We start from the raw sequence: 25,845 nt of genomic DNA, 5'->3' as shown, positions 1-25,845 counted from the left end.
CTGTAAACTGCATATGTAGAAGCCTTATACTCATGCGTTTGCGCACACACACACACACACACACACACACACACACACACACACACACACACACACACACACACACACACACACACACACACACACACACACACACACACACACACACACACACACACACACACTGCTGTTATGAAATATCTGAAGGAACATCACACACACACACACACACACACACACACACACACACACACACACACACACACACACACACACACACACACACACACACACACACACACACACACACACACACACACACACACACACACACACACACACACACAATTTACCCAATCAAACAATTAACACAACTACAGAAGAATCTGATTAATGTAGCTGACACGTGAATGGTGTGTCAGTGAACAACTCACTAACATGGGACACATGAGATGATATGTGAAGAAGTAAGTGGAGCCTAGTTACTAGGGTTACTGCGGGAGGCAAGCAGACCGTAGCAGATCGAAATTTGAGCAGGAGAAAAACAGCTATTGTGAAACTGAAGGCAAAGCTATGCTCTGCCGACAAGCGTGTGGGAGTGGGCCAAGACTGGGATTATTTACAGACAGGAAAAAATGAACCGACTCTTCTTGTGCAACTGATAACAAAAGGCCAAGAGCACTGCGGCAAACGTTTTTTTTGGGGCATCACACATTGAACACGGGAGTTTGGAAGGTCCCCCCCCCCTCCTCCGGATGTAAAGGCGAGGTCCGCCGGTGATGGGAGGAGAATCATCCCTGTAGAAAGAACATCACGTTACAACCGCTCACAGGCACTGGACAACATATGGTACATTGGACAACCTCGTCCGGATTTCTCTTCTCGTCTCTCGGCATACTGACAAACATTGATATGAAACAGTGACTATTTTAATAATAAAAATGATTTCAACACACACAACATGGCAGCTGCTTTTCTGTTTTGCGTGCTGAAGATATTTCACGTTATAATACACAGGGGGAATTATGTTTGGATCAAAGACAATCCGTTATAAAGCCATAACAGAGTCTGACTCGTGACTGAAGATCTCAACAACACAAGAGAAAAGCATTTAGAGAGCAGGCGATAAATCTCGTACCTAATGAAGCAGTAGAGGGTCCTCTGGATGTTGTGTCCTGGACCAGGGGAAGAGGGTAGGCCTACCGTGAAACCACAGCACTGCTTTCCTTTCCCAGGGTACAGTATCTGAAAGGCAAGGCAGAACGGAACGCAGCAGAAAGTGGAACCACACCAGCAGGGCTCCTCCCAAACATAACAATGCTATGTTCATTCAATGAACTAGCCTTTGAACAAAATGTCAATCGCTTCAACCACATGCTATAATAACGGGTTTTACATAACTAAGAAGGAAAACACAATAGCTACGTGGTAGGTCTGCTGTAGAAACGCAGGCCTCCACAAAGACCCTGAATCAAAATGAAGGCAACCTGGGATGGCACACACCTGGATTCATACCGTCCTTTTTCTGGTTCTCTTTGAGCTTGATCCTGGTTGCAGCAGCTGGTCTGTAGGGATTTCCTGTTCAAAAGTCCCCATCAGTCGAAATGCAATCGAGACAATCACCAAATGAAATGTCAACGAGTGAAACGTTGGCATACAGCCCAAAAACGACGGTTAAAAAAAAAAAAAAAAAAAACGGGATCAGGCTATTATTGGCACCGGCTGATGTGGATGCCAAAGAGATAGTAGGCTTAACATGAAAAAATCGTTATCTAGTTTACAATGTACAATCCATTGTAAAAGAAACATGCATACAAAGCAAATATGAACGTACCAGTCATCTCCGGGTAGCGTGCAATGCACCTGCAGCTCCAGAAGCTGCAGACGGCTCGACGCGAGTCAGGACCGTCCACCGTCCGTGGATCTTTAACGTTCAATTCAGGGCTCCAGCTATCACACAGGTAGAAATCCAACAGACTGTTCGCCAAAGAGTGCACTAATTATAGGCAGTAGCGCGGTTCGTATCGTATGCATCATCCACGGCGGAAACGCGCCACCCCCACTCACTCAGTGAGCCTTTGCAGCTGAGCTGGGTGGCGCTGCTGGACGCGTCCTGGAAACAGCTGCGCACTGGGTACGAAGAGGAACGGTTCAGAGAGACGGAGCCTAAGTAAATATAACGAAGAAAAAAAAACCTTCAAAACAAATAACAGTATTGTAGGAACTGAAAAAAAACAAAAAAAACGATTTCGCATATGTCCATAGCTAGACCTACCTACCTCCATGAATAGTCAGAGGGGTCGGACTCCAGCTGCCACAGGTTTTATAGCCCTTTGTATGCACCCTCTATCAACCATCTGCGTTCCCTGGCAACCGGGGAGCAGAAGACTGCCTAAAGGCATCATCCCTCCACCCAGCCGGCATATGAGTCCTCGACATATGGCCTGTATGACGTGGCGTTTGGCCCACGCATCTAGAAAGAAAAAGAAAAACACTCCTGGGCACCCTAACAGAAAAAATGTCTCTTATATAGCGTGTATGTTCCACATTAATGTATGTACACATGTATGTACAGATGTACACTTGCCGTACAGACACAAACACACACAACCTTAGCCTATACAATCACACAATCTCTCTCTCTCTCTCACACACACACACACACACACACACACACACACACACACACACACACACACACACACAGACAGACAGACAGACAGACAGACAGACAGACAGACAGACAGGGCTGACGGACTGCGGGTGTAAGTGGGACAGGCTTGGGGGGAGGGGGGGGGGGCATGGGAAATTTGAAAATGTTTTTGTATTTTTTGATTGTTGCTCAAATAGTTTAATAACATAACTAAATGTCATGCGGCAATATGTCACAGCCACAGTTAAATACACTGAAGTCTGGCTCTCAGAAGAGAAAGGTGAAGAAAGACAGGAAGAGAAGACGAAATTGAGGAAGTCAGGTTCTGACTAACTTATTTTCTAAGAAGGTTGAGCACAAACGTTTAAACACACAAGATGAAACCCCACTCTTAACTCCGTTATCGTTGCTGAAACAAACAGAGACAACCCAAAGCAAGAGCAGACAATCGGCTACACTTTCAAATGATGAGGCCTTGGTTATTAAGGTAAAGCATAAATAAAGTGGACGGTAGGCTAATATTGCAACAGCAGGCTACTGATTTAAAGCAACTAAATATAAAATGAATACTAAGCCGTTATTAGGCTACATGATAAATAATAACCTATGGCATATAGGCTAGTTAGCCGCAGACGTCATTGCATTACAAAATGGCTATATCATCCTAGCTGCCTGCTAGTAAAACTTTATTTTTTTCCCCATCAGGACTTCTTATATAGGGCCCAGAATTTGGTGCTACGCCCCTGAGCACACACACACACACACACACACACACACACACACACACACACACACACACACACACACACACACACACACACACACACACACACACACACACACACACACACACACACACACACACACACACTTTGCTCATTAGTGCAGTTGTTAATTAAATATATAAATAACAAACAAAACGAGGGACGCTTTACTTTCAGCAGGGGGCGTCGTTCGATCCTCGCGTTGAAGTACACTCTTGGTCTATCTGGGCTGCCATACAAAACAGCCCGCTACGATTCCAGACCACAACATCACGACTACGCGTCGCTGATGCGGTGGTGGGAACCAAAGAGTCTCGCATTATGCCTCCTCCGGGTACTCTGCACGGCCTGTGCCAAGTCACCCCACAGCTGTACCTCAGCAACATCCGGGCGGCCTCGGACGCCTCCGTCCTGCAGCGGTTTAACATCACCTGCGTCATCAATGTGTCTGAAAACAAAGCCAGCGGCAGCACATGTCCCGGGGTGGACTACGTTCACATCCCCGTCGCGGACTCTCCGTCGACCACGCTGTGCGATCACTTCCACCGGGTGGCAGACAAGATCGACCTGGTCTGTCGGAGTGACGGGCGCACGTTGGTCCACTGCAACGCCGGCGTCAGCCGCTCCGCGACGCTATGCATCGCCTATCTGATGAAGCACCACAACAAGAGCCTGGTGGAGGCGCACGGTTGGGTGAGGTCCAGCCGCCCCATCGTGAGGCCGAATGGGGGTTTCTGGAAGCAGCTGATTAGCTATGAGAAGGAACTGCGTGGGTGCACAACTGTGAAGATGATTTCCTCCAGCATAGGGGAAATACCAGACGTGTATGAAGAAGAGACGAAGAATATGATGCCACTTTGATGATTCCTTCGTTAGATCTCTGTGGAGCTCAAATTGGGACCAATATACCATGAAGAACCAGTATAAGCGCTATGAGTAGCCTACTGTGTGTCTGTGTGTGGATACGTTGAAAGAAAATGCTGGTTTATATTGAGACTTCAAAGTACAAAAGTTTATTTGCAAAATCACTTTAGATCATTGGTCCAGCATACACACAATTGATGTGCAAATACATAACTAGTTTGAAGACAGTGAATTCATACGAATACAAAACATAAAATTCCAACTTTAAATATGTATATTATATTTATATTTTCTATGTGGTGGAGTGGCATCTTTGAATGAATGCAAAAATAAATACATTCACAGACTTTGTTTCCTGTTGTACCCCTGATTTAGTTATTGAGACATGTTAGTAGAACAAGGTTTCTAGGATGTCAAAATTCCGAACGAAAAACCTTTTCTGTGTAGAAAGCTCCGGTTTGAACAAACATTTCTCAATAAATTCAAATCAAATCATTCCATCTAGAACGTGTGGTAGATATTTAGATTCAGCTTGAGAACAAAGTGATTTGCAAACTAACCAATATGGAGTTGGGAGTACAGCAAATGTTGGTCTTCCACTTGACAACCAAGTGAAAAGTAAATATATACTCTTAAGTAATTTAATCCAGTAGTGGTCATCCAGCCCAGAGTATTCTTCCCATATTGCACAGGTTTTTTTTATATCTTATAAACACAAAACATTCTTCATCGATGGGCCCAAAGCCATATCTGACTGAATCTGATGTTCGAATAAAATTTTCACCAAAAGAGATTACTTCATTTTTTTTCATCCAAGTATCCTGAGTAACAGCCATCTGGCATCGTAGATTCAGTTCAAGTTACAAGACAAAAACTGCAAAACAACACCGGTGCAAACAAACAACATGCGCACAAATCCCCTTAAAAAAAGGCAATATTGTCATCTGCATACTCATGCAATAAGCATCAATATGGTAAATAGTACGTCAGCAAACACGACCAACGCAGACCCCGGAAGATCAGAAACAAACAGAGCAGGTCACTGATATTCTGCCATCTCTGGAGAGAGAGAGACTCGTGGTGAACTCAGCGGTACGTGGCCATGTTGGGAGGATGAAGATCACACCTGAGGGAGACAGACACACCGTGTAAGTGGAGTCAGGCTAGTCCAGCAGAACCGGTTCCCGGGAAGCCTCGGCCGACAGCCGGCTTTTAAATGTCATGCGGCTTATTTGAATACAAGAAGGTCCTGCGTTGAATACAAACTGGTCCCACATCTAAACACAACAGCGCAGTTATAGGGGGGTCTGTTCCTTCAGCAGTGTGTGTTAAGGGGCGTCAGTTACGGTTAGGTTAGATGAGCTACAGCCAGTCGGATCCCAAGCGCCAAATGTAGTACTGCATACGTTCATTATCTATTAATATCACTGCAACCATTTTCATTGAAATAAAAAAATTCTTCCAAATTCTTGGGAACAAATAAAACTTACTCCAAAGAAGCATAACGATTACGTTATGTTACGTGCTTATAAATGTCCAAAGCGGCACTGCCAGCATCAGCATCAACAACAGCACTATGTGGGGCTTGCTGATTGGCCGACTGAGGTATGGTCGGAGAGGAGCGACCAGTGTTTGGCCGGCTCCAGACTAATGTCTTAAGACAAGACCTGAGGTAAAATGGCAGCATTTAGGCTGGCCAAATGAATTCATGAAATGCTTACGTGCTGCTCCAATTTTTTGTACTCTGTGGAGTTCGGCCGACGGGCTGTTTTGGTACGCTTGCCTTCCAAAACAAAGGCAAATATCTGAGAGATAAAAGGGAAAGAAGTAGAGGGGTTTTTTGTTACACATTAACAATTGACTCACTGGCCTCAGGCCTTGCAAAGCAAGACGAGTGATTACAACAGTCGTTTCCTCTTTGGTGGATAAACCACAAATGCTTATGCTTTAACACAATGTAAAAAACAATGTAAAGACAATGCATCCCTAAAATAGAATACAATAGATAGACTGGATGGATGGATATATTTATACTTTCTTCATTGAATTATTACAGACTACCTATCCTTTTGCATGAAATATACAAAATATGTAAATATACTGACTATAAATAAACTGGAAACAAAAGCACAACGTCTACTACTTTCTGAGGATCTGAGCGGGACAGGATAAGTACCTTGCGCTTGTTGTGGTAACCGATGTAGAGCAAGGCCACCAGGAAGACAGCGCACACGAGGTACGCAAAGAAGTGACTGCTCTCCGATTCAACCTTCGCGTCGGGCGGAACGTATTTCGATGGTTTCTTCTCCCCGGGAGAATCTTGGGGCATTTTATCAGGCCCTACAGCGTCCTTGTCATTTACTCCGGCCGTCTCTGAACCGTCTTGTGCCTTGTCTTTAGCTTCGTCGGGGTGTGGCTTGTCCGCCACATCACCTGTGGATTTCTCCTCAGGTGTACCTTGCCTTCCCACACTGGACGTCCCTGTGCTGCCCCCCAACTCTTTGGCTACGGAGACGGCAGGTGGTTGGGCCACCTCGACTGTAGTCGGGGGATTCTCCACAGGTTTATCTGGCACACTCACAGGGGGTTTCCCTGGACTGACAGCCACATCTTTGTCCTTTGTTCCGTTCGGATTTGGATGCACCACGTCACCAGGTTTGGGATTCTGCACAGGTGGATCTGGCATTTTCAGAGGGGGTTTCGCTGGACTGACTCCCACGTCTTTGTCTTTGGTAGGGGTTAGAGCTGGAGCCACCACGCCACCATGTTCCGCATCCGCATTATTAGTTTGTATTGGTCTAAGAACTGTACTGACGACGGCTGGAGTTTGGCTTGGGGCCCCAGGATCAACAACAAGTGCTCCTAGATATATATCAATACAAAAACACAAAAATAACAACAGTTTGTGTGAACAGACAGACGTGCGACAACAAACAAAAACGGTGCATTATAACGAACCGTCCAACGCTTTATTCATCTATGAGAAGCTGATGATGGATGGATGGCTGCTCTGTCGGGGGTCCTACTCACCACGGATGCTGTCAAAGCACACGAGCAGCGCGACGATCACAGAGGTCCTGAACATCGCGTCCATCGGAACCCACACGGCGTCCGGGTGGAGGTCAGCTGTCAGCCGTCAGAAACAGTCCTTCTCAATCCGCCGTCTGGCCGGTTGTTGGCACACCACAAGCTGACTCGTTGACAGTGTTGACGACGAGCTCGTTTCCTCTTCCGCATACAGCTGCACACGGGGACTAGTGTTGCCAGATTGGGCCGGATCGGGCGGTGAAATCTGTCCCAATCTGGCAACGCTGAGCGTAATGGCGCGTTCATGTGTGCTGGTGATAACGAGACGCCTCGTCAGTGATGACGCTCACGCTTACGCGTGTTCCCGCGGGCGGCCGTTCATGTGCGCTGCGTTCGGAATCGTAAAGTTCTTCACAGCATTGTTTTTTTATCCGATAAAAACCAGTCAGAACGCAGAACGCAGTAGGATCAGTTTCAAGTTCGCACGCCCTTATTTCCTTGTAGCCTATCACCTACTATCCTTTTGCTTTTATTTATGAGAAGCACATTGTATTGCCACTGTATGGAAGGCTACACTTGCCCTCATCTAGAGCTGGTTTACCAGTGTCAACAGACGGTTACAACGTCAATCTTTAGTTTTCCCCATAATTCCTAATGACTAGAACGCGCCATAACCATAGAAGGAGGAGCGTCTTCTTCATAGACATCTTATAAGTAGACGCAGCATCGACCGCTACTGCCTACTGGCGCTGACGAGACGCGGGGCCGCCATCTTGGAGTGGTGATCCGCTCCACTCAGTGTGATTCATTTGGCAGGAGCAATGAACTGTCAGCGCATTTAATTAATCTTACCTCACTGAATACCACAGATTTTCACGCGGTTTTTTGTCATACGTGTAGCTATGATAAAGGACACATGTTTTGGCGTGTTTTATTATTCATAGTTGGCTTAACAGTAATAGAATTTTCTTATATGCTATAAGTGACCAGACGTCCGAGATCAAAACTGGGAATATAATCCCCGAGAAGGGGAAAAAAACGGTCAGCTATTTCTAAGTAGAAGAAACAATATGATTAGGTTATATATACATATACGTATATCCTACATAAACAATGTATGAATACATTAGATATCTTAGGGACTTATAGACTGTATCTCTGTTGCTGCAGCAGCAGAGTTTATTCTGTCTTGACACTTTGTATTGATATTTTGTATTACATTCTTCCCTTAAATTATGTTTAGAGTGATTGTTTTATATGTATTTTTTATGTATGTCGCTTTGGATAAAAGCCAAATACTTAAACATAAATAAACACCTGAAAGTTTTTATATCAGCTAAAACCACCAATCTGTTTCACTGGATTCAGAATAAAACCAAATTCTGTCTTACCCAACAATGTTAGTATTTCAATATTGTTACTTGAACGACTTATTCATGGTTCCAATTATACTGTTAAGAAAGTATTGTCTTATACTTTGCCTAAAATTAGACAAAATAGAACATTTCCTTACAAAGACGAATGCGGCCGGGGAACTAAGTTTTAACTTAATATTTGCCTTGTAGAATTCAGCAAGATTAAAAGTGCAAATATATCAATAAAAATTGGGAATTATACACAAGTTAACATTCAATTCAATTTTATTTATAGAGTGCCAAAACATTACACGTCTCACGGCGCTTTACAGAGTATTGAACATTCAGAGAGAGCCCATGAGTAACAGGGGCGAGGAAAAACTCCCTAGAATTGGAGATACATATAGGAAGAAACCTCGAGCAGATCCACGACCCGAGGGCCTGACCCATCTGCCTAGGGTCAGTTACAGGGCAGTGAGGTTTGTATACATGATAAATGAATAGGTTAGTTAGGTGTAGAGAATAGAACATGGTGTTTAGAGCCACCTGGGGTGTATGTTACAAAGAGGTGGGATGGTTACCTTACCAGTATGATAATGCATGAATCCCATTTAGTGTCAGAAAGTTCAAATAGTCTAGTGTAGGGATGAATTGTCATAGGGATTAGGAATTGTCATAGGGCAGTAGTGGATCGCTAGGCAGCGCAGGCCAGGAATCCGGTCAAGGGGACAGCAACAGGCGATGGTAAGGCAGTCATAGGGATGGGACTTCAGGTGCGATGAGGGCCAAATACAAGGATGGCTAATGACTGGTAATGGTTTACCTCACAAGTGAGGTAAGGGGGAAGAGAGAGATATATAGAGTGGGTTAGTATTGCTATACGTTTCATGATGGTTAGTATTAAGTGTATCAATGGTACTATAGTGTTACACTATAGAGAGAAAAGGCAAGAAATGTTATATATTGATAATATGATTTATCAAGTCTCAATTCATAGCCGGGTGAACACAGTAGTTCAACAGTAATCCCAAAAAATACCCCATTCCAGTTGTCAGGTAAGTGTGGCAGGACCTTTTCCTGTTCATCACACATTTCACGAAGGTGGGCTACACAAAATTGGGTTGGAAAGCTAGACTAGCTATACTGAATAGCCACTGTCCATCTGATTGTCTAGTTAGCTAATATCATCATACGTGCTTTTACTGGCTTGATATTCGCTGCTATGGTTAAGGTTAGGTTTAGGGTTAGGGATAAGGGTGAGGATGAGGATAAGGGTGAGGATTAGGGTAAGGTTGGGGGTGAGGGTAAGGGAGGCGGGCGGTTAGGGTATAGGGGAGGGGAGAGGTTAGGGTTAGAGGAGGGGGGGGGGGGGAGGTATGAGTAAAGGAGGGGGGAGGACAGAGGTCAGGGTATAGAGGGGGAGGTTAGTGTATAGGGGAGGGAGGTTGGGAGAGGATATGGGAGGGGGGAGGTTAGGATATAGGGGAGGGGAGAGGTAACCTTACCTCATTAGGGTAACATGCATGTGTATAATAAAAATTACCATACAACAAGCCACACAACCAGGTCATTTTAAATGATTTTATATCATAAAACATCAGTATACATTTCAACATCTGTGCACACAGTGAAACAATTCTGGGATGTGAAAAAAACAATGGTTCATCGTGAGACCATCTGACCCTAACTCTGTCCCTAACACTGAACCATGAGGAACCCGCGAAGGAACCCTTGAGAAACAAGGAACCCTTGACAACCCGTGACTTAAGTCACGTCCTGCGAGGTAGAAGTTGCATCTGAAGTCTCCACCGTCCAGCTCCGACGAGGCGCCGTCAGTGGGTCACTGAAATGTTGCAAGAGGAAAAACACAAATCGTTAGCCTCGTAGCATAATCTATGTTGCTAGCCATAGGCCAACAATGTCAATGAGGCTACCAATGTCGATTACACTATGAGGCTACCCATGTCGATTACGCTATGAGGCTACCATGTTGATTACACTATGGGGCTACCAATGTCAATTATGCTACAATATCAATTATACTATGAGGCTAATGATATAGATAACTCTGAGGCTAGCGATGTTGATTATGCTATGAGGCTAACAATATCCATTATGCTATGAAGCTAACTATATCCATTATGCTAGGAGGCTAACGATGTCCAGCTAGGCGGCTAACCAGATTCCGGGTCTCCCTCCAGATAGGTGGCTCCTCCTCCATAATTTTTTTAGTTTATATAATTTGTGTTGAAGAAAATACTTTTGTTTTGAGAATTCTACACTAGAAACACAGTGGTAGTAGTTTATTATTCTTTGGACACCTTGTTTAAATAATTCTGAATCAAATCAAATTTTAAACTTCAACATGAAACATGCACACACTTGGGAATTTGTAATTCAGGAATATAGTAAAACATTCTGTGAATTTAACAGCATAGCTTTGGTGGTGAAACGATGTAAAAAAACCTGTTGGTATTAACCTTCCAAAGACTTGAGCAGTCCCATCGTAGTCCTCGTCTCGCTCCTGGTGGGTCGTCAGCTTAATCTGTTCACAATACAAACACATTAAAAGGGTGATGTTACGTTACCAAGTGTGAGTGTGACCAGCTGTTACGTTTTAGTGTCCACCTTGATGTACGCTGGATAAACTATAGTAGTAGCAGCTGATGTGACCTTAATTACTTCAAATCACAGCTTTGGCTAAAATTCACAGAATGAAAAATCTGAAGGAAAAACTAATGAAGACCCTCTACGATCGTTTGAAATAATTAAAAAGAACCTCCAGGTGTCAAGTGTTTGGTTATGGTTACCCTCCGGTCCACAGCCTCCGGTCCAGCCTGGTGCCCCATTCCTGGTCCAGGGGGATCTGGATACCCTCTGGTCCAGCCTGGTGCCCCATTCCTGGTCCAGGGGGATCTGGATACCCTCTGGTCCAGCCTGGTGCCCCATTCCTGGTCCAGGGGGATCTGGATACCCTCTGGTCCAGCCTGGTGCCCCATTCCTGGTCCAGGGGGATCTGGATACCCTCTGGTCCAGCCTGGTGCCCCATTCCTGGTCCAGGGGGATCTGGATACCCTCTGGTCCAGCCTGGTGCCCCATTCCTGGTCCAGGGGGATCTGGATACCCTCTGGTCCAGCCTGGTGCCCCATTCCTGGTCCAGGGGGATCTGGATACCCTCTGGTCAAGCCTGGTGCCCCATTCCTGGTCCAGGGGGATCTGGATACCCTCTGGTCCAGCCTGGTACCCCATGCCTGGTCTAGGGGATCTAGTTACCCTACATTATAATTAAGTGCGAGAAAAGCACTAGACACATCCACATAATAACAATAACAATAATAATAATTATCCACCCTGGTGACCCATACCTGGTCCAGTGGGATCTGGTCACCTGCTGGTCCTCAGCCTCTGGTCCACCCTGGTCCAGGAGATCCTGTGAAGTCAGAGAGCATCTTTATAGACCTGTGCACATCGCGGTCTCGAATCTAACTACCAACCCCCCCGCAGGAGCCCCTTACCTTGAGCTGGAACGACGATGGAGATCTTGGGGTGCTTTGGTCGTCTTGTTGCAAAATACAGCCAACAGACTTACCTTGAGCAGATCTAGTAGTTTGTTGCTGTTGGTTCATGTACAAATAATTGACTATACATTTCATATCCCCCCCATTTAGCAAATAATTCCCACCCATAAACAAGGCTGACAACAGTACAAAATAACAAACTGTTCTCATGCCTTTTGTCTACTACCTTACTACTCTCTAAAACATCGCATGCACATCGCATGAGTGTTGCCTTACTGATCAGGGTGTGATCTGAGTGACCAGAGATGCATGCTGGGATACTGTGCCATCTGACGCCTACAGTTCTGTAGAGGTTCCCCCTCAGGAGAAACCAAGTTTTCAAAAGGCTGTCGTGATATCAGTTACATGACCTGGAACGTCCGTCAAGACCGTGACAGGGACTCCAAGGAGAAACACCAAAGGGTAGGCTGTGAGGCTCCCCCTCTCGGCGACTAGAATACAACAGCTCTTACAGGAGAGAATCATGGCGCACATTTCAACGTTCCTCTTCATAGACCTTGAAGCCCCAGTGAGGCTTTCTTCACCTCTTCTGAAGAAGAGCACAACTGCAGCTCGACAGGGACGCTAGTTGGGATGTTTCCAAGATGGTTTCCGATTCAGCCCGAGAAATACTTGGATCTCAGGGCAGGAGTACAGGAGATCCAGAGGGCTTGCCAGCAGTCCATCATGTTGAGGTTAGGTAGGGAAGCCACGTTGCAGAATGTTTCATCTTCCATCTTCAATTAGTTGGTTGGTTTCTCATCCGATTCTGTCCATTCGGAATGCCGTTAGTCCATCATCCATTGTACCAAGTAGCCATTGTCGCTTCGCATTGTTTGCATGATTCAGTCAGACTACAGTCCAATCTGCATGACACTCAAGTCATCCTGTCCAGTGTGTAGAAGGTCGAATTGAGATCCAGATGCTAGATCACTCCAGGATCTTGCTGTATTGAACACCCACTTTGTTATCCTCTTTGATTTAGGCCACAGACTTGAGTCATCAGAAACATCCGACCAAATGACACTCAAGGGTGTTTCAGGAAGAGTAGCATCCTCCAATAGCTGAAAATTAAAATGTTCAGGTATTACAAGCCAAGTAGAAGTAGAAAAATTTCCCCTCACACATGTGGTGCCCAGTACCAGGTTAAAGATTGCCCCTCTCACACTTAGTACCACATGCAAGGTTAAAGATAACCCCTCTCACACTTAATGCCCTGTGCAAAGTCAACAATTGCCCCGCTCACACTTAGTGCCCTATGCCAGGTTAAATATTGCCCCTCACATGAAGTAGTGCCCCATGCCATGCAAAGATTGCCCCTCACACTTAGTACCCCATGACATGCAAAGATTGACCAGTACCAGGTTAAAGATCACACCTCTTTATTTTCAGTTATTAGATTGTGTATTTACACAAACAATGACAATACTAAAGGAATACAAAGCCAAACGAGAGGAGAGACCAGTGGAGGGTTTGTAGGTCTTTGAGAGAGGAGAGACCAGTGGTGGGTTTGTAGGTCTTTGAGAGAGGAGAGACCAGTGGAGGTTTTGACAGAGACCAGCGGTGGCTTTGTAGGTCTTTGAGAGACCAGTGGAGGGTTTGACGGAGAGACCAGCGCTGGGTTTGTAGGTCTTTGAGAGACCAGTGGAGGGTTTGACGGAGAGACCAGTGCTGGGTTTGATAGAGAGACCAGTGGAGGTTTTGTAGGTCTTTGAGAGACCAGTGGTGGGTTTTTAGGTCCTTGAGAGAGGAGAGACCAGCGGAGGTTTTGACAGAGAGACCAGCGCTGGGTTTGTAGGTCTTTGAGACGAGACCAGTGGCGGGATTGACGGAGAGACCAGTGCTGGGTTTGTAGGTCTTTGCGCCCTTCACAAAGAAAAGAGAACTCTTCCCGGGGCTCCCGCCAGCTTCTCCGGGGTCGTTTGCGTTACCGCACTGGACGCCCATCTCCACCTCTCCAGATTTGGGAATCTGAACCCGACTCCCTTTCGATCGACCGGGGGCGACGGAGGCCATCGCCCCGCAGAGACGAGAGACCAGTGGAGGGTTTGTAGGTCTTTGAGAGGAGAAACCAGTGGTGGGTTTGTAGGTCTTTGAGAGGAGAAACCAGTGGTGGGTTTGACGGAGAGACCAGTGGTGGGTTTGTAGGTCTTTGAGAGAAGAGAAACCAGTGGTGGGTTTGTAGGTCTTTAAGAAGAGACCAGTGGTGAGTTTGACGGAGAGACCAGTGGTGGGTTTGTAGGTCTTTGAGAGAAGAGAAACCAGTGGTGGGTTTGTAGGTCTTTAAGAAGAGACCAGTGGTGGGTTTGTAGGTACTTGAGAGCGGAGAGACCAGTGGTGGGTTTGACGGAGAGACCAGCGCTGGGTTTGTAGGTCTTTGAGAGAGGAGAGACCAGTGGAGGGTTTGATGGAGAGACCAGTGGTGGGGGGGCTAGGGCTTCAAAGCGTACGGAGGGAAACGTTGGAACGTGCTCCGTGGTTCTCAGGTGCAGGAACCAGGTTGGGTTCTAGTTGCTGAGAGGGACAGCCCTCACATCTCGCCCCCTGGTGTGTCTCCTTGAGGAGTCCCTGTCTCCATCCTGAAGGACGTTCCAGTTCATATAACTGACGTGACGACGGCCTCTTAAACACTTGGGTTCCCCTGAGGGGGAACGTCTACACAACTGAAGGCCTCAAACAGCGCAGAACCCTCGCATGCATCTCTGGTCAGTCAGTCACACACCCTTATCAGTAGGACACACATGGGATGTGATGCAATGATGAGGAATGTAGTAGGAAAGTGGACGGATAAAGTATCTTCTAGGGACGAATGAGAGGCATGAGAACGGGGGGGGGGGAAGAGAGAGAGAGAGAGAGAGCGAGAGACAGAGACAGAGACAGAGACAGAGAGAGAGAGGGCGGGGCCAGAGAGGGGGCGGGGCCAGAGAGGGGGCGGGGCCAGAGAGGGGGCGGGGCCAGGCCTACGTGGGGCGGCGCAGGGCCTACGTGGGGCGGCGCAGGGCCTACGTGGGGCGGGGCAGGGCCTACGTGGGGCGGGGCAGGGCCTACGTGGGCCGGGGCGGGGCAGGGCCTACGTGGGGCGGGGCGGGGCAGGGCCTACGTGGGGCGGGGCCTATGTGGGGCGGGGCCTACGTGGGGCGGGGCCTGAGAACCAGTTCAAACTAAACGCTGTCAGCCCACAGCATTAAAAGAAAATGTTGTGACTTACAGTTCGCAGTTTCTTCTTCTTCGTGGTTCAATCGTGATACTCACAGAATCTGTTTCTTCTTCTTGAGCTGTGAAGGAGAGCAACGAGATTAGTTTTACGGCTTGTGTGTGTGTGTTTTAATTAGTGATTAATCCAATAAATCCAAATAAGTTATTAAAATAAGTTATTTTTCCCATCTAACTACGACGCATTGTGTGACGTCATGGCCCCGCCCCCCTACGTCTTCCGCCGCCATCTCCGTCATTGATAAATATCTGCAGCCGCGTCACCCGGCGAAAAATATCAATTAACTCAATTAAAAACAGCTTACGACGACATACATCCAGAACTACTATTACTCAACTTATCAAGTAGGCCTAGAGTAAAAAACAATTAAGATAAATTATAAATAAGTGTCCTACTCACAGCAGGTCCGGATGTAGCGGGCCGTTTTACTTCAAAAAGTGTTCGTTAACCCGACGGTCAACCTGGAAAACAAAAGGACCAGACGGATCATTAGTTACTTTTATAACTTCAACCGGACGTTTCTAACCATGTTTCGGTTAAACTACTAAAATAACGTCAATATTAACCGTGTAATGGAGACGGCTCAGCGTCTTTTTCAATCTAACCTGTGGTGGAGCCAACAGCAGACGGAGCGCAAGCAGCAGCAGCACAGTGAGGCTCAATGGAAACGCAGCGCGATCCGCACCGAGACCCGCGAAATAATCAGCGGAACTACATGCAGGTGTGCGCCGCCATAGATGTGTGTGTGTGTGTGTGTGTGTGTGTGTGTGTGTGTGTGTGTGTGTGTGTGTGTGTGTGTGTGTGTGTGTGTGTGTGTGTGTGTGTGTGTGTGTGTGTGTGTGTGTGTGTGTGTGTGTGTGTGTTGAGCGGGGGTGGGAGTGGGTGGGTGGGTTTGGGTTACAAACTGTGGGTGTGTATTTGGGTTTGTGTGTTTAAAAGGTGAACGATATGTGGATGAGTGGGAATAAATGGTATATATTATGTGGATGTGTGAGTGTGGTTTAAAACCATATGGAGTAGAGGAATACTGTTACTACCAGGAATTGTATGCTGATTGAAGTATGAAATTACACCGTATGATGGTGTATTTCCTTTTGATGAAAATAATAATAAAAAAATAAATGCCTAATGTGTAACATAACTAATTAACTATAACTGTATTGATACAATTACTATTATAGAACATAAAAAAATAGAACACAACTTACTTAACTTAAATATGCAAATTACAACATTTGGGCAAATTATGCAACTATGAAAGTCTTTATAGTTGCGTTTGTTTATTCACAAAATAGAAATGCTATAACGGCATAAAAAATAATAAAATCAATCAGCTCAGATATTTATTGTCAAAGTGATGAAGTTATCAAAACGTACAGAAATCCAAATGACACTAAATGTTTCAAATTACATTAATAAAAGAATACATTATATTGTTACTTTAATATTCTTATATTGTATATTTGAACAGTGTTCCAATATATTAGTCAAACATTTACAAATTAAATCTATATCTGTACATATTTTATACAAACAAAAACAAGGCGATGACAAAGTCATACATCAAATATCCGTACAGTCACACCCAATTCATAAAGAAGACATTTATTGCCTGTTACACAATGCATGGACAAACAAATAAAAAAAACGAATTGATTGTATTTATTTAATCAAAGGAATCAGTACATTTCCCCCCCCCCCCCAAAAAAAAAAAATATAGATTGCATTTCATACTATATTACTAATACTAATAATAGTAATTATTCAAATAATAATTATAAATTTAGCTTGTTCTCTTTTAAACGGAGCGGTGTGAACTTCTTGGGAGGGCTAGTGAACATGTGTTGATGACCTTGACCTCTGAGCCTAGGGTCAGAGGGAAGGGCTAGTGAACATGTGTTGATGACCTTGACCTCTCTGAGCCTAGGGTCAGAGGGGAGGGCTAGTGAACATGTGTTGATGACCTTGACCTTTGACCCTAGGGTCAGAGGGGAGGGCTAGTGAACATGTGTTGAGGACCTTGACCTTTGACCCTAGGGTCAGAGGGGAGGGCTAGTGAACATGTGTTGATGACCTTGACCTCTCTGACCCTAGGCTACGGTCACCTGGCTCCTGTCCCTTCGTAGTATGGGCTCTCCTCCAGTACCTCCTCGATGACCACCTGAAACGGACCAGAACCAACCGTCACCGCTTCAAACCGGATCAATCACACAGGGACCAGAAAGAACGATTCTGACCAATAAACAGCAGGTTACTAACCCAAACAAAAACATTGGTGAACTCTGTGTCCGTGTGTGGAGATTCAGAAAAGTACATTTTGATTGTATGCTCGTATCTCAGCCCAACTTGAATGACGCTTTGCATGAACGCTTACATGAAGCTAAATGACCAAATGGAAACGTGAAACTAATTGAGCGAATCCAAGACTGATCCCGCCAGACTTATTGGAAAGTTAAATTTGTCTAGACAAAAGGCCATTTACATGGCCTCCGATATATAACCAAATGTGTAGTAAAATGTGTCAGTCAAATAAGGGTAGGGCAAAATTGGTTTTGTGCACATTTTCATGCAGTACTGAGCCAAATAGTATTTATTTGGTATGGAAACGATAATGACCTTGACCGCATGGCTTCTGGCATCAGTCTACTTTCCTGTCTGTCTTCACTGTTCGATCCATAAAAAAAAAAATAATAACTCATGAATACAGAAATCTAGAAATCAATAACATGTACGCACTCTCAATGTTGTGGGACACTTTGGAAGGAGTAGAGGAATGGGGAATCCATTTTAAACGGCAACATGTAGAAACAGACCTGCATTTGTTCATAAGACACAGCATCCCTGAGGGACGCTTGGTCCATCGTCTCTGAGAACACACAGAATGTACACTTTAAACGATGACACATGTTATGGGCGTGTGCTGTGCTGGTGCTGCATGTCGCCAGGCAGGACATCTCCCGGAGTGTGTGCGGGCTGGGGGCTGGTCTAGCTAATTAACTAATTGATTGCTCAATGTGCAACAGTTGTGCAGCCTCGCCCAGCCCGATCAGACTCAATCAGTGTGGGTCGGGCCAGGTGAGGCTGCCTGAACCAACCCTGGGCCCCGTTTCCCGAAAGCATCGTTAGCCTAAGTGGGTCGTAAAGTTCATCGTACGAGCATCGTAGAGTTTTCAGACCCGTTTCCCGAAAGCATCGTTGCGTAACGAACGTCGTTAAAACCCTCGTAGTTAACGAGGGCTCCAGGGACACTCTAGAGCGCTAAGAGGCATCGTTACTATAGCCTCAGTGGAGTCACCAGCTGGACATTCCGTGTATTGGATGTATTTTATTCAAACACATCCAATACCACAGAATGTCCAGCTGGCTCAATTTCGCAATATACCCCAAAAACAGTGGTTACCGCCGATGTATTACTCATAGACTACTGTTAGATTTAAGTTACTGACTGAGCGTGGCATCTTCCTACAGAAGGTTCTCCAGAGGACCAGGGAGAGGGTGGTCTCTGGAGAGGAGAACCCCCTCCTACAGAAGGTACTCCAGAGGACCAGGGACAGGGTGGTACCTGGCTGATGAGGCCCGCTCAGCGGGGCCTTGACTGAGAGGCTCTGCTGCCACCAGTCGGAGCAGGCCGAGCCCAGCTCCACCGGCTCAGAGCAGCCCTGGAGGACCTGAGGGGTCGCAGCAGAGCCAGGGTCAGAGGTCAGAGGGCAATATGACTGTGGTTGTTGTTGACATTAACATTCAGGGCGTTTATCAGACGCTTTCATCCAAAGCGACTTGCATTAAGTACATCTGTCAGAGGAAGGAGAAACAACATAGGCTCTGAATGATAGAGAGATAGAGAGCTAGGCTCTGAACGAGCCTAGCTCTGGGCACCCCTGCGGTCTCCCCAGAGCTAGGCTCTGAACGAGCCTATCTCTGGGCACCTGCTCCGACCAGGTTTGATTGAGAGCATATGTTTCTATAGCAACTTACATACCGTGTTCATTTTGGAACGGAAAACCTAGGGTTGCCGCTAACCCTGGGTTAACTTAGCTGGGTAAGTGATAAAACCGGCTTTGTGGAACACCCCTCAGGTTAGTTTGGTCGGATAAGTTGCCATGGTTACTTAGCGGAGATTCCCTTAAGTGACGTTCATGGAACGCAACTCCAGCTGAAAGAAGCCCGGCTAAGCGGAATAAGCCCGGCTTTGCGTTCAGCCTGGTTGGTGGAACACCCCTCGGGTTGCCTCCGCTGTGTTTGTAGCTGATCAGCTGGCAGGCTGAGCACATCACTGGATATTGTCGCTGAATGCAATTATGGCTTTAAAAAGCTCGGAAACAACGTGTGCCGTTTGAGGATGTACTTACAACCGGACAAAACTAAATAATTGGTTGAAATCGTAATGAATGAATGACTGAGGCGATTGTTTACATCGATCTCGTAGTAACCAGTAAAGCCCACAATTCGCGCAAAGCATCACGGGGGGGTGGAAACTTGTGGATACAAAAAACTGTCTGATGTCTGACACATTTTATGAATAAAGTGTTCCCAAAAAGCATTGGACATATGACCCACTATGTTGTGCTCCATGTACCCAATGTTGACAACGTGACATGACATGACTAAGCTACCAACACAAACAAAGAAAGGAAATTAACTACGTGTTGACAGCTGAACGCTGTATCACATCATGAGCTGGCTGTTCTCAATTCACAACATGAATCCATCCAATCTAAATCAGGCATTCTGACCAAAACTCATGCACTCCCCACCGCAGTTATTCCACTGATTACTCCACTATCGTCATCTCCACTATACCCAACACTGTACGAACGCAAACCGTGGATAAGTCAGGCTACTTGGTGGCTATGGCTAACATCAATTGCAAGAGTTAAGACAGCCGACCACTTGAGTGCAAAAAAACACAAAAGACCTCCCCACTGCACCAGCAAACCTTAAGCAATAAATATCGCGTCTTACCTTTATTTATGTGGCAGTGGTCTGCAGATGCATCCCGTGGTGTCGCCTGCCACCACATCCATTTAGTTCAACAGGTGATCGCTCTGTGTGTCCATGGTACTACCGACCTGCTCTGGTGCTTTTTACCTTCATGTATTCAGGCTAAAACGACTTGATTGTCTGATGCCTCATCATTGCATCCCAGCCAAAGAGTATCGGTATCAATACCTCATTCGTTGTCCAAGCCAGGCTGGCAGCTCATACAAAAATAAGTAAGGGATAATGTAGAGAACGCCGGTCATTATCGGGAAAATAAGCCCCGACAGGGCGAACCGGGACACCGACGCGAAGCGGAAGTGGCTTGCTTCACTTGCTTTCCCTGACAGCGGTCATTAGGTGCTTAGCAACGGTCAATTATCAAAAAACAATTCACCGCCGGAAGTCGGGAAGGCCCATGCAAGTGAACGGAGTGTTCCACAGCACTGAGAAGAGCCGTGTAATAATACATAATATTTAAACTCGAGTTTTTTTTGTCTTTTTAAGTGGTGGGTACAAAGTGAATCTTGACGAAAACTGGTGGGTAGGCCTACTCGGCATAACCCCAGCGTAAGACGCCTATGGTTACGACGTCTTAAGCATGCAGTGAAAGTATCAGAGGCTCATTGATTTCTATTGGAAAAATAATACATAGGCCTACATTAGATATCTATATATCTTAGGGACTTATAGACTGTATCTCTGTTGCTGCAGCAGCAGAGTTTATTCTGTCTTGACACTTTATATTGATATTTTGTATTACATTCTTCCCTTAAATTATTGTTTACAGTGATTGTTTTATATGTATTTTTTATGTATGTCGCTTTGGATAAAAGCGTCTGCCAAATACTTAAACATAAATAAACACCTGAAAGTTTTTATATCAGCTAAAACCACCAATCTGCTTCACTGGATTCAGAATAAAACCAAATTCTGTCTTAACCAGCAATGTTAGTATTTCAATATTGTTACTTGAACAACTTATTCATGATTCCAATTATACTGTTAAGAAAGTATTGTCTTATACTTTGCCTAAAATGAGACAAAATAGAACATTTCCTTACAAAGACGAATGGGGCCGGGGAACTAAATTTGAACTTAATATAAATAAAATGCAAATATATCAATAAAAATTGGGAATTATACACAAGTTAACATTCAATTCAATTTTATTTATAGAGCGCCAAGACATTACACGTCTCACGGCGCTTTACAGAGTATTGAACATTCAGAGAGAGCCCATGAGTAACAGGGGCGAGGAAAAACTCCCTAGAATTGGAGATACATATAGGAAGAAACCTCGAGCAGATCCACGACTCGAGGGCCTGACCCATCTGCCTAGGGTCAGTTACAGGGCAGTGAGGTTTGTATACATGATAAATGAATAGGTTAGTTAGGTGTAGAGAATAGAACATGGTGTTTAGAGCCACCTGGGGTGTATGTTACAAAGAGGTGGGATGGTTACCTAACCAGTATGATAATGCATGAATCCCATTTAGTGTCAGAAAGTTCAAATAGTCTAGTGTAGGGATGAATTGTCATAGGGATTAGGGATTGTCATAGGGCAGTAGTGGATCGCTAGGCAGCGCAGGCCAGGAATCCGGTCAAGGGGACAGCAACAGGCGATGGTAGGGCAGTCATAGGGATGGGACTTCAGGTGCGATGAGGGCCAAATACAAGGATGGCTGATGACTGGTAATGGTTTACCTCACAAGTGAGGTAAGAGGGAAGAGAGAGAGATATATATAGAGTGGGTTAGTATTGCTATACGTTTCATGACGGTTAGTATTAATAAGTGTATCAATGGTACTATATAGTGTTACACTATAGCGAGAAAAGGCAAGATATGTTATATATTGATAATATGATTTATCAAGTCTCAGTTCATAGCCGGGTGAACACATAGTAGTTCAACAGTAATCCCAAAAATTACCCCATTCCAGTTGTCAGGTAAGTGTGGCAGGACCTTTTCCTGTTTATCACACATTTCACGAAGGTGGGCTACACAAAATTGGGTTGGAAAGCTAGACTAGCTATACTGTATAGCCACTGTCCATCTGATTGTCTAGTTAGCTAACATATATTACCCCCCCCCCCCCCCCCCTACACAATCTGGACTGTGGTCCTAACTTTCACCCCTGTTGGCTTTTACAATCTTTATCTTCATCATTTATTTCAACTTAATCTTATTCAAGTACAGTGTTTCCCATACATAGGCCAATGTGTGCACAGATTGAACAACGAGCGCCACAAATTGATTCCGCTTTTCTTATTTATTTTTACTTGAACGCGATTTTTAAATGTAACTCCGCCAGCCCGTAATCGCGCCCCCGTAATGCTGCCAGTCCGACATGTTCCCATTCCAACAGTCCTGTGCGCGTATGCAAATTAGCCATGTGCGCCAAACAGAAGAAGGGCCCTATCTTGCGACCGGCGCAATTGACTTTCTACACCGACGCATGTGTCGTTGCTAGTTTGCACCCGGCGCAAAGCTGATTTTCCCCCGCAGCAACCAGGCACCACTACACTTGCATGTTAAATATTATGATGTCAAAGATTATTCATACGTGTGAAACTGCATAGAAATTGCATTTTTTTTTCCATAGGGCTGCATGAATGAACATGAATGAAGTATAGTAGGCTATGCCATGCGTTAAAATAATAATAATAACAATAATACATTCGAGCAAAGTATATTCCAGGCTTCCAAAACAAAATCTAGTTTTAGGGTAAATGATTGGTTAAATTATTTGGGAAAGAACAGCTGATACAGCGGTAGGTTGTATCTTCTCCACACGTGCATTTCACACGATGTTATCCTTCTCCTGGTAATCCTGGCACTGTTCACTCGCCATAGTCTATGGTCTTCTTCCCCTGCAGCGGAACAGGAGCCGTTTATGCACGGATGTGACTCAGTGCTGCCGCGCACAGGTCAACCTGCGCTATTACACCAACACCGCATTTGAACGGCGGACAGACTTTGATGCGCGAAGCACTCGGCAGATGGCAGTGGTGACTCGTTGTAATTTGGATGTGTTTGCGTCTCCATGGAAAGGTGTTTTATTATTGAAACATAGTGCGGGGATCGTTAATTACGTTGTATGCTGCTGTGGATTTTTTTTCATTTGAAACGAACTAACTCGGTAAAAATATGTAAAATAAATATTTATATTTGTGAGTCAATGAGCTGAAATCGTGAGGATGTGTGTGCAGAGCCTTATGATGATATAATGATCATCATCCAAAAGCAAAGTAATATGGAGCTTTACATCCCAGCAGGACACGGGGAGCATGTGGATCGGTATGAATGAATGAATCAATTAACACATCTTAATTGTGGTAAGCTGTTTGACATTTGAAAAATTCCCTCGTTTTTTGGGGGGTTTAATTAGGCCTAATCCACATCTTTAAGGTCAAATCGAAATTAATAAATCATCAGAAGATTCTGATGCGTTAGCAGCCAGCTGAGCGTCGCTATTTTAAGCAAATGTTTATGAAAACAAGTTTACAAAAAACAAAAAGTGTCGAACGAGCATATATTCAGTGGATTAAGGTCATGACATTGGTCAATATTAAGGTATAACGTCAACTTCATAATGTCGTTTTTAAATTAATAAATTGCGAATGCTTTAATACAACTATTATTTCGTGAGCTACATTGACGGTAAAATTCGGTAATTGAGGGTTCTCAATTATCTAGCTGGCGGTTCTTTGAGGGCTTCCCTCAAATTGATTTAAGATCAAAGCAGTGACCACTATGAACCCTGGCGTGAGAATGGGAGAATTTAATGAGCAGAATTAGCATGTATTAAATCTCACCTTGTTTTGACAGAGCAGATACTGTCAACACAACCAGATAGGCCTACGTTAAAGAAACTATGATATATATATGGGTGGCAGATGGCTTGTATTGCCACGACCAGCTGATTGAGTAGACTGTTCTACTCAGTAGCCTAGTGATGAGGAAATCTATTTAGATCAGGCCTCTATAATGACCTAAGAAAAAAGTATTACTTTAAAAATCATTAAGTTCTGAGACCAGTATTCAATCTGCATGAGAAATAAATGGCAGGATGCGTTAAGGTGTTCAAATATAAACTATTGACATAATAGACCCATTCCACTACCTGTAGACCTACAATATAAACATCTGCTGTATTATTGTTCCTTAAAAACATACTTAATGGGCTAGACAACACACATTCAGTTGAATGTCAGGACTCGGCAGGGCAGTACATTATTGGGTCTAAGCGGTACTGTTTCAGTGAGGGGCCATTGGAACTAATTCCCCTCCGGTCTCGTCTGCTATTGGATATCTGGCCGATCCCTGGCACCGTGCCCTCACTGCAAAGCCACCAAAAACGCCTTACCTACCTCGTTGTATTTTCCACTAATTTAATTGCCTAATGAGCTCCCTGGGGCTACATCCCATTACCTCTGAGTTAATTAAAACCTTTGCCAGTGTGCCAAACGGTGAATAAAGATGCGGTAAAAGTGCAAGAACAGGATCAGGGAGACGGAGGAGGGTAGGCTGTGCCTCGGAGGGGTGTGACCTGCTTTTCTTTAGCTGTTGTTGTGAGCCTTGAATATTCCACGAAGAACCAGATGTCTATTACTTTTTTATTTGTTGTACATGTTGTCTGGCGTTGCATGTTGTTACCCTGGTTCTGGTTCTGCGCGCTCTTTTCCAACGTGGTTACCCTCATTGTGCGTGATTAAACATTCACACTTGATTGGGACGCGTCCGCACACCGTGGATCAGGTTGTCGTTTCGTGCGGAGACAAGGATGCAGACAGATGCAGACAGATGAATCCAGCGATACCCTCGTCTATGTTACCGTGTGACAACAAAACCAACGGGAAGCATAGAAACAGCCCGATACATAATACCTGCGTCACTTTCATTTATAAATACTGTCTGCTTTTTTATGTGCTTACAAAAGACATGTGGTATGAATGTAATGTTAACAGCGACTGCTGTATGGAGAATATTAATCCAAACCACAATAACTTGTTAAAGAAAAGTGTTCTTGTTAAGTCGATGGAACATGTTGTTAAATGCACATGGAAAACAAGAATAAATTGAGGCATTTGTATTAGGAAACCATTTCAAATGTTTATTTAACATGTCAAAAAAGGGGAACACACTTGCAAATTGAAAAGGGGGCTGCAATTATTGGCCAGCACTATGACTTCAACTTAATACTAACATTAATCAAGTTTTGGCTAAAAAGAGAAGACATTTTTTGTTCCTTTTTTTTTTTTAACGTTTTTTTATAAAGAAACTTTATGTACATCGGTTCTTTTATACAAGAGGTTTGTTGGATAAATGCATCAACAAAGAACAGTTCTGCAGTAAACTTTACAAAAAAATACACTTTGTTTTCGTTGCGAGGTGTGGGAAAGGACGCGGTCAAATATTGACCAAGAGTAATTCTTCATTTCCGTTATTTTA

The 25,845-nt window shown here is 44.7% G+C and overlaps 3 protein-coding genes and 2 long non-coding RNA genes across 5 annotated transcripts in view; 1 reads left to right on the top strand and 4 right to left on the bottom strand.

The window, feature by feature from the left end:
- Positions 1 to 318: 318 nt before the first annotated feature.
- LOC311343440 lies at positions 319 to 2,377 on the bottom strand. Its single transcript, XR_014633480.1, has 4 exons — positions 2,259 to 2,377; positions 1,814 to 2,145; positions 1,118 to 1,557; positions 319 to 776 (listed from the first exon to the last, which is right to left on the bottom strand). It is a non-coding gene; the product is annotated as an uncharacterized lncRNA (long non-coding RNA).
- Positions 2,378 to 3,573: 1,196 nt separating this feature from the next.
- Positions 3,574 to 4,285, top strand: LOC311343437 (dual specificity protein phosphatase 18). The gene has a single exon (XM_084468303.1). It carries the CDS (start codon positions 3,718 to 3,720, stop codon positions 4,255 to 4,257), a length of 540 nt encoding a protein of 179 aa, XP_084324429.1. The 5' UTR covers positions 3,574 to 3,717; the 3' UTR covers positions 4,258 to 4,285.
- Positions 4,286 to 4,428: 143 nt separating this feature from the next.
- On the bottom strand, positions 4,429 to 7,476 carry LOC311343436 (uncharacterized protein). Its single transcript, XM_084468302.1, has 4 exons — positions 7,291 to 7,476; positions 6,437 to 7,122; positions 5,982 to 6,065; positions 4,429 to 5,386 (listed from the first exon to the last, which is right to left on the bottom strand). Exons 1-4 carry the CDS (start codon positions 7,352 to 7,354, stop codon positions 5,381 to 5,383), a joined length of 840 nt encoding a protein of 279 aa, XP_084324428.1. The 5' UTR covers positions 7,355 to 7,476; the 3' UTR covers positions 4,429 to 5,380.
- Positions 7,477 to 10,296: 2,820 nt separating this feature from the next.
- Positions 10,297 to 11,622, bottom strand: LOC311343439. Its single transcript, XR_014633479.1, has 3 exons — positions 11,453 to 11,622; positions 11,123 to 11,187; positions 10,297 to 10,485 (listed from the first exon to the last, which is right to left on the bottom strand). It is a non-coding gene; the product is annotated as an uncharacterized lncRNA (long non-coding RNA).
- A 13,961-nt stretch (positions 11,623 to 25,583) lies between these two features.
- Positions 25,584 to 25,845, bottom strand: part of LOC311343920 (transcription factor 7-like 1-B) — a 10,851-nt gene continuing 10,589 nt past the window's right edge. The window contains 1 exon segment of the mRNA XM_084468884.1: positions 25,584 to 25,845. This exon segment is cut by the window's right edge and continues 686 nt beyond it. The gene's annotated coding sequence lies outside the window, so the exon portion shown is untranslated.

The sequence above is a fragment of the Micromesistius poutassou genome (assembly GCF_964030765.1).
Source record: "Micromesistius poutassou genome assembly, chromosome: 5".
Lineage (NCBI taxonomy): Eukaryota > Metazoa > Chordata > Actinopteri > Gadiformes > Gadidae > Micromesistius > Micromesistius poutassou.
Note: the sequence above shows the minus strand (reverse complement) of the source record. Positions and strands in the feature narration are given on the sequence as shown.

What these genes read in the sequence shown, in the direction of transcription:
- LOC311343437 (XM_084468303.1), top strand. Translation starts at nt 3,718, where the DNA reads ATGCCTCCTCCGGGTACTCTGCACGGCCTGTGCCAAGTCACCCCACAG.
- LOC311343436 (XM_084468302.1), bottom strand. Translation starts at nt 7,354, where the DNA reads ATGGACGCGATGTTCAGGACCTCTGTGATCGTCGCGCTGCTCGTGTGC. An exon ending in GTGCTTTGACAGCATCCGTG is followed by an intron (nt 7,123 to 7,290) that starts GTGAGTAGGACC and finishes ATATATATCTAG; the next exon opens with GAGCACTTGTTGTTGATCCT. An exon ending in GTTACCACAACAAGCGCAAG is followed by an intron (nt 6,066 to 6,436) that starts GTACTTATCCTG and finishes TTTATCTCTCAG; the next exon opens with ATATTTGCCTTTGTTTTGGA.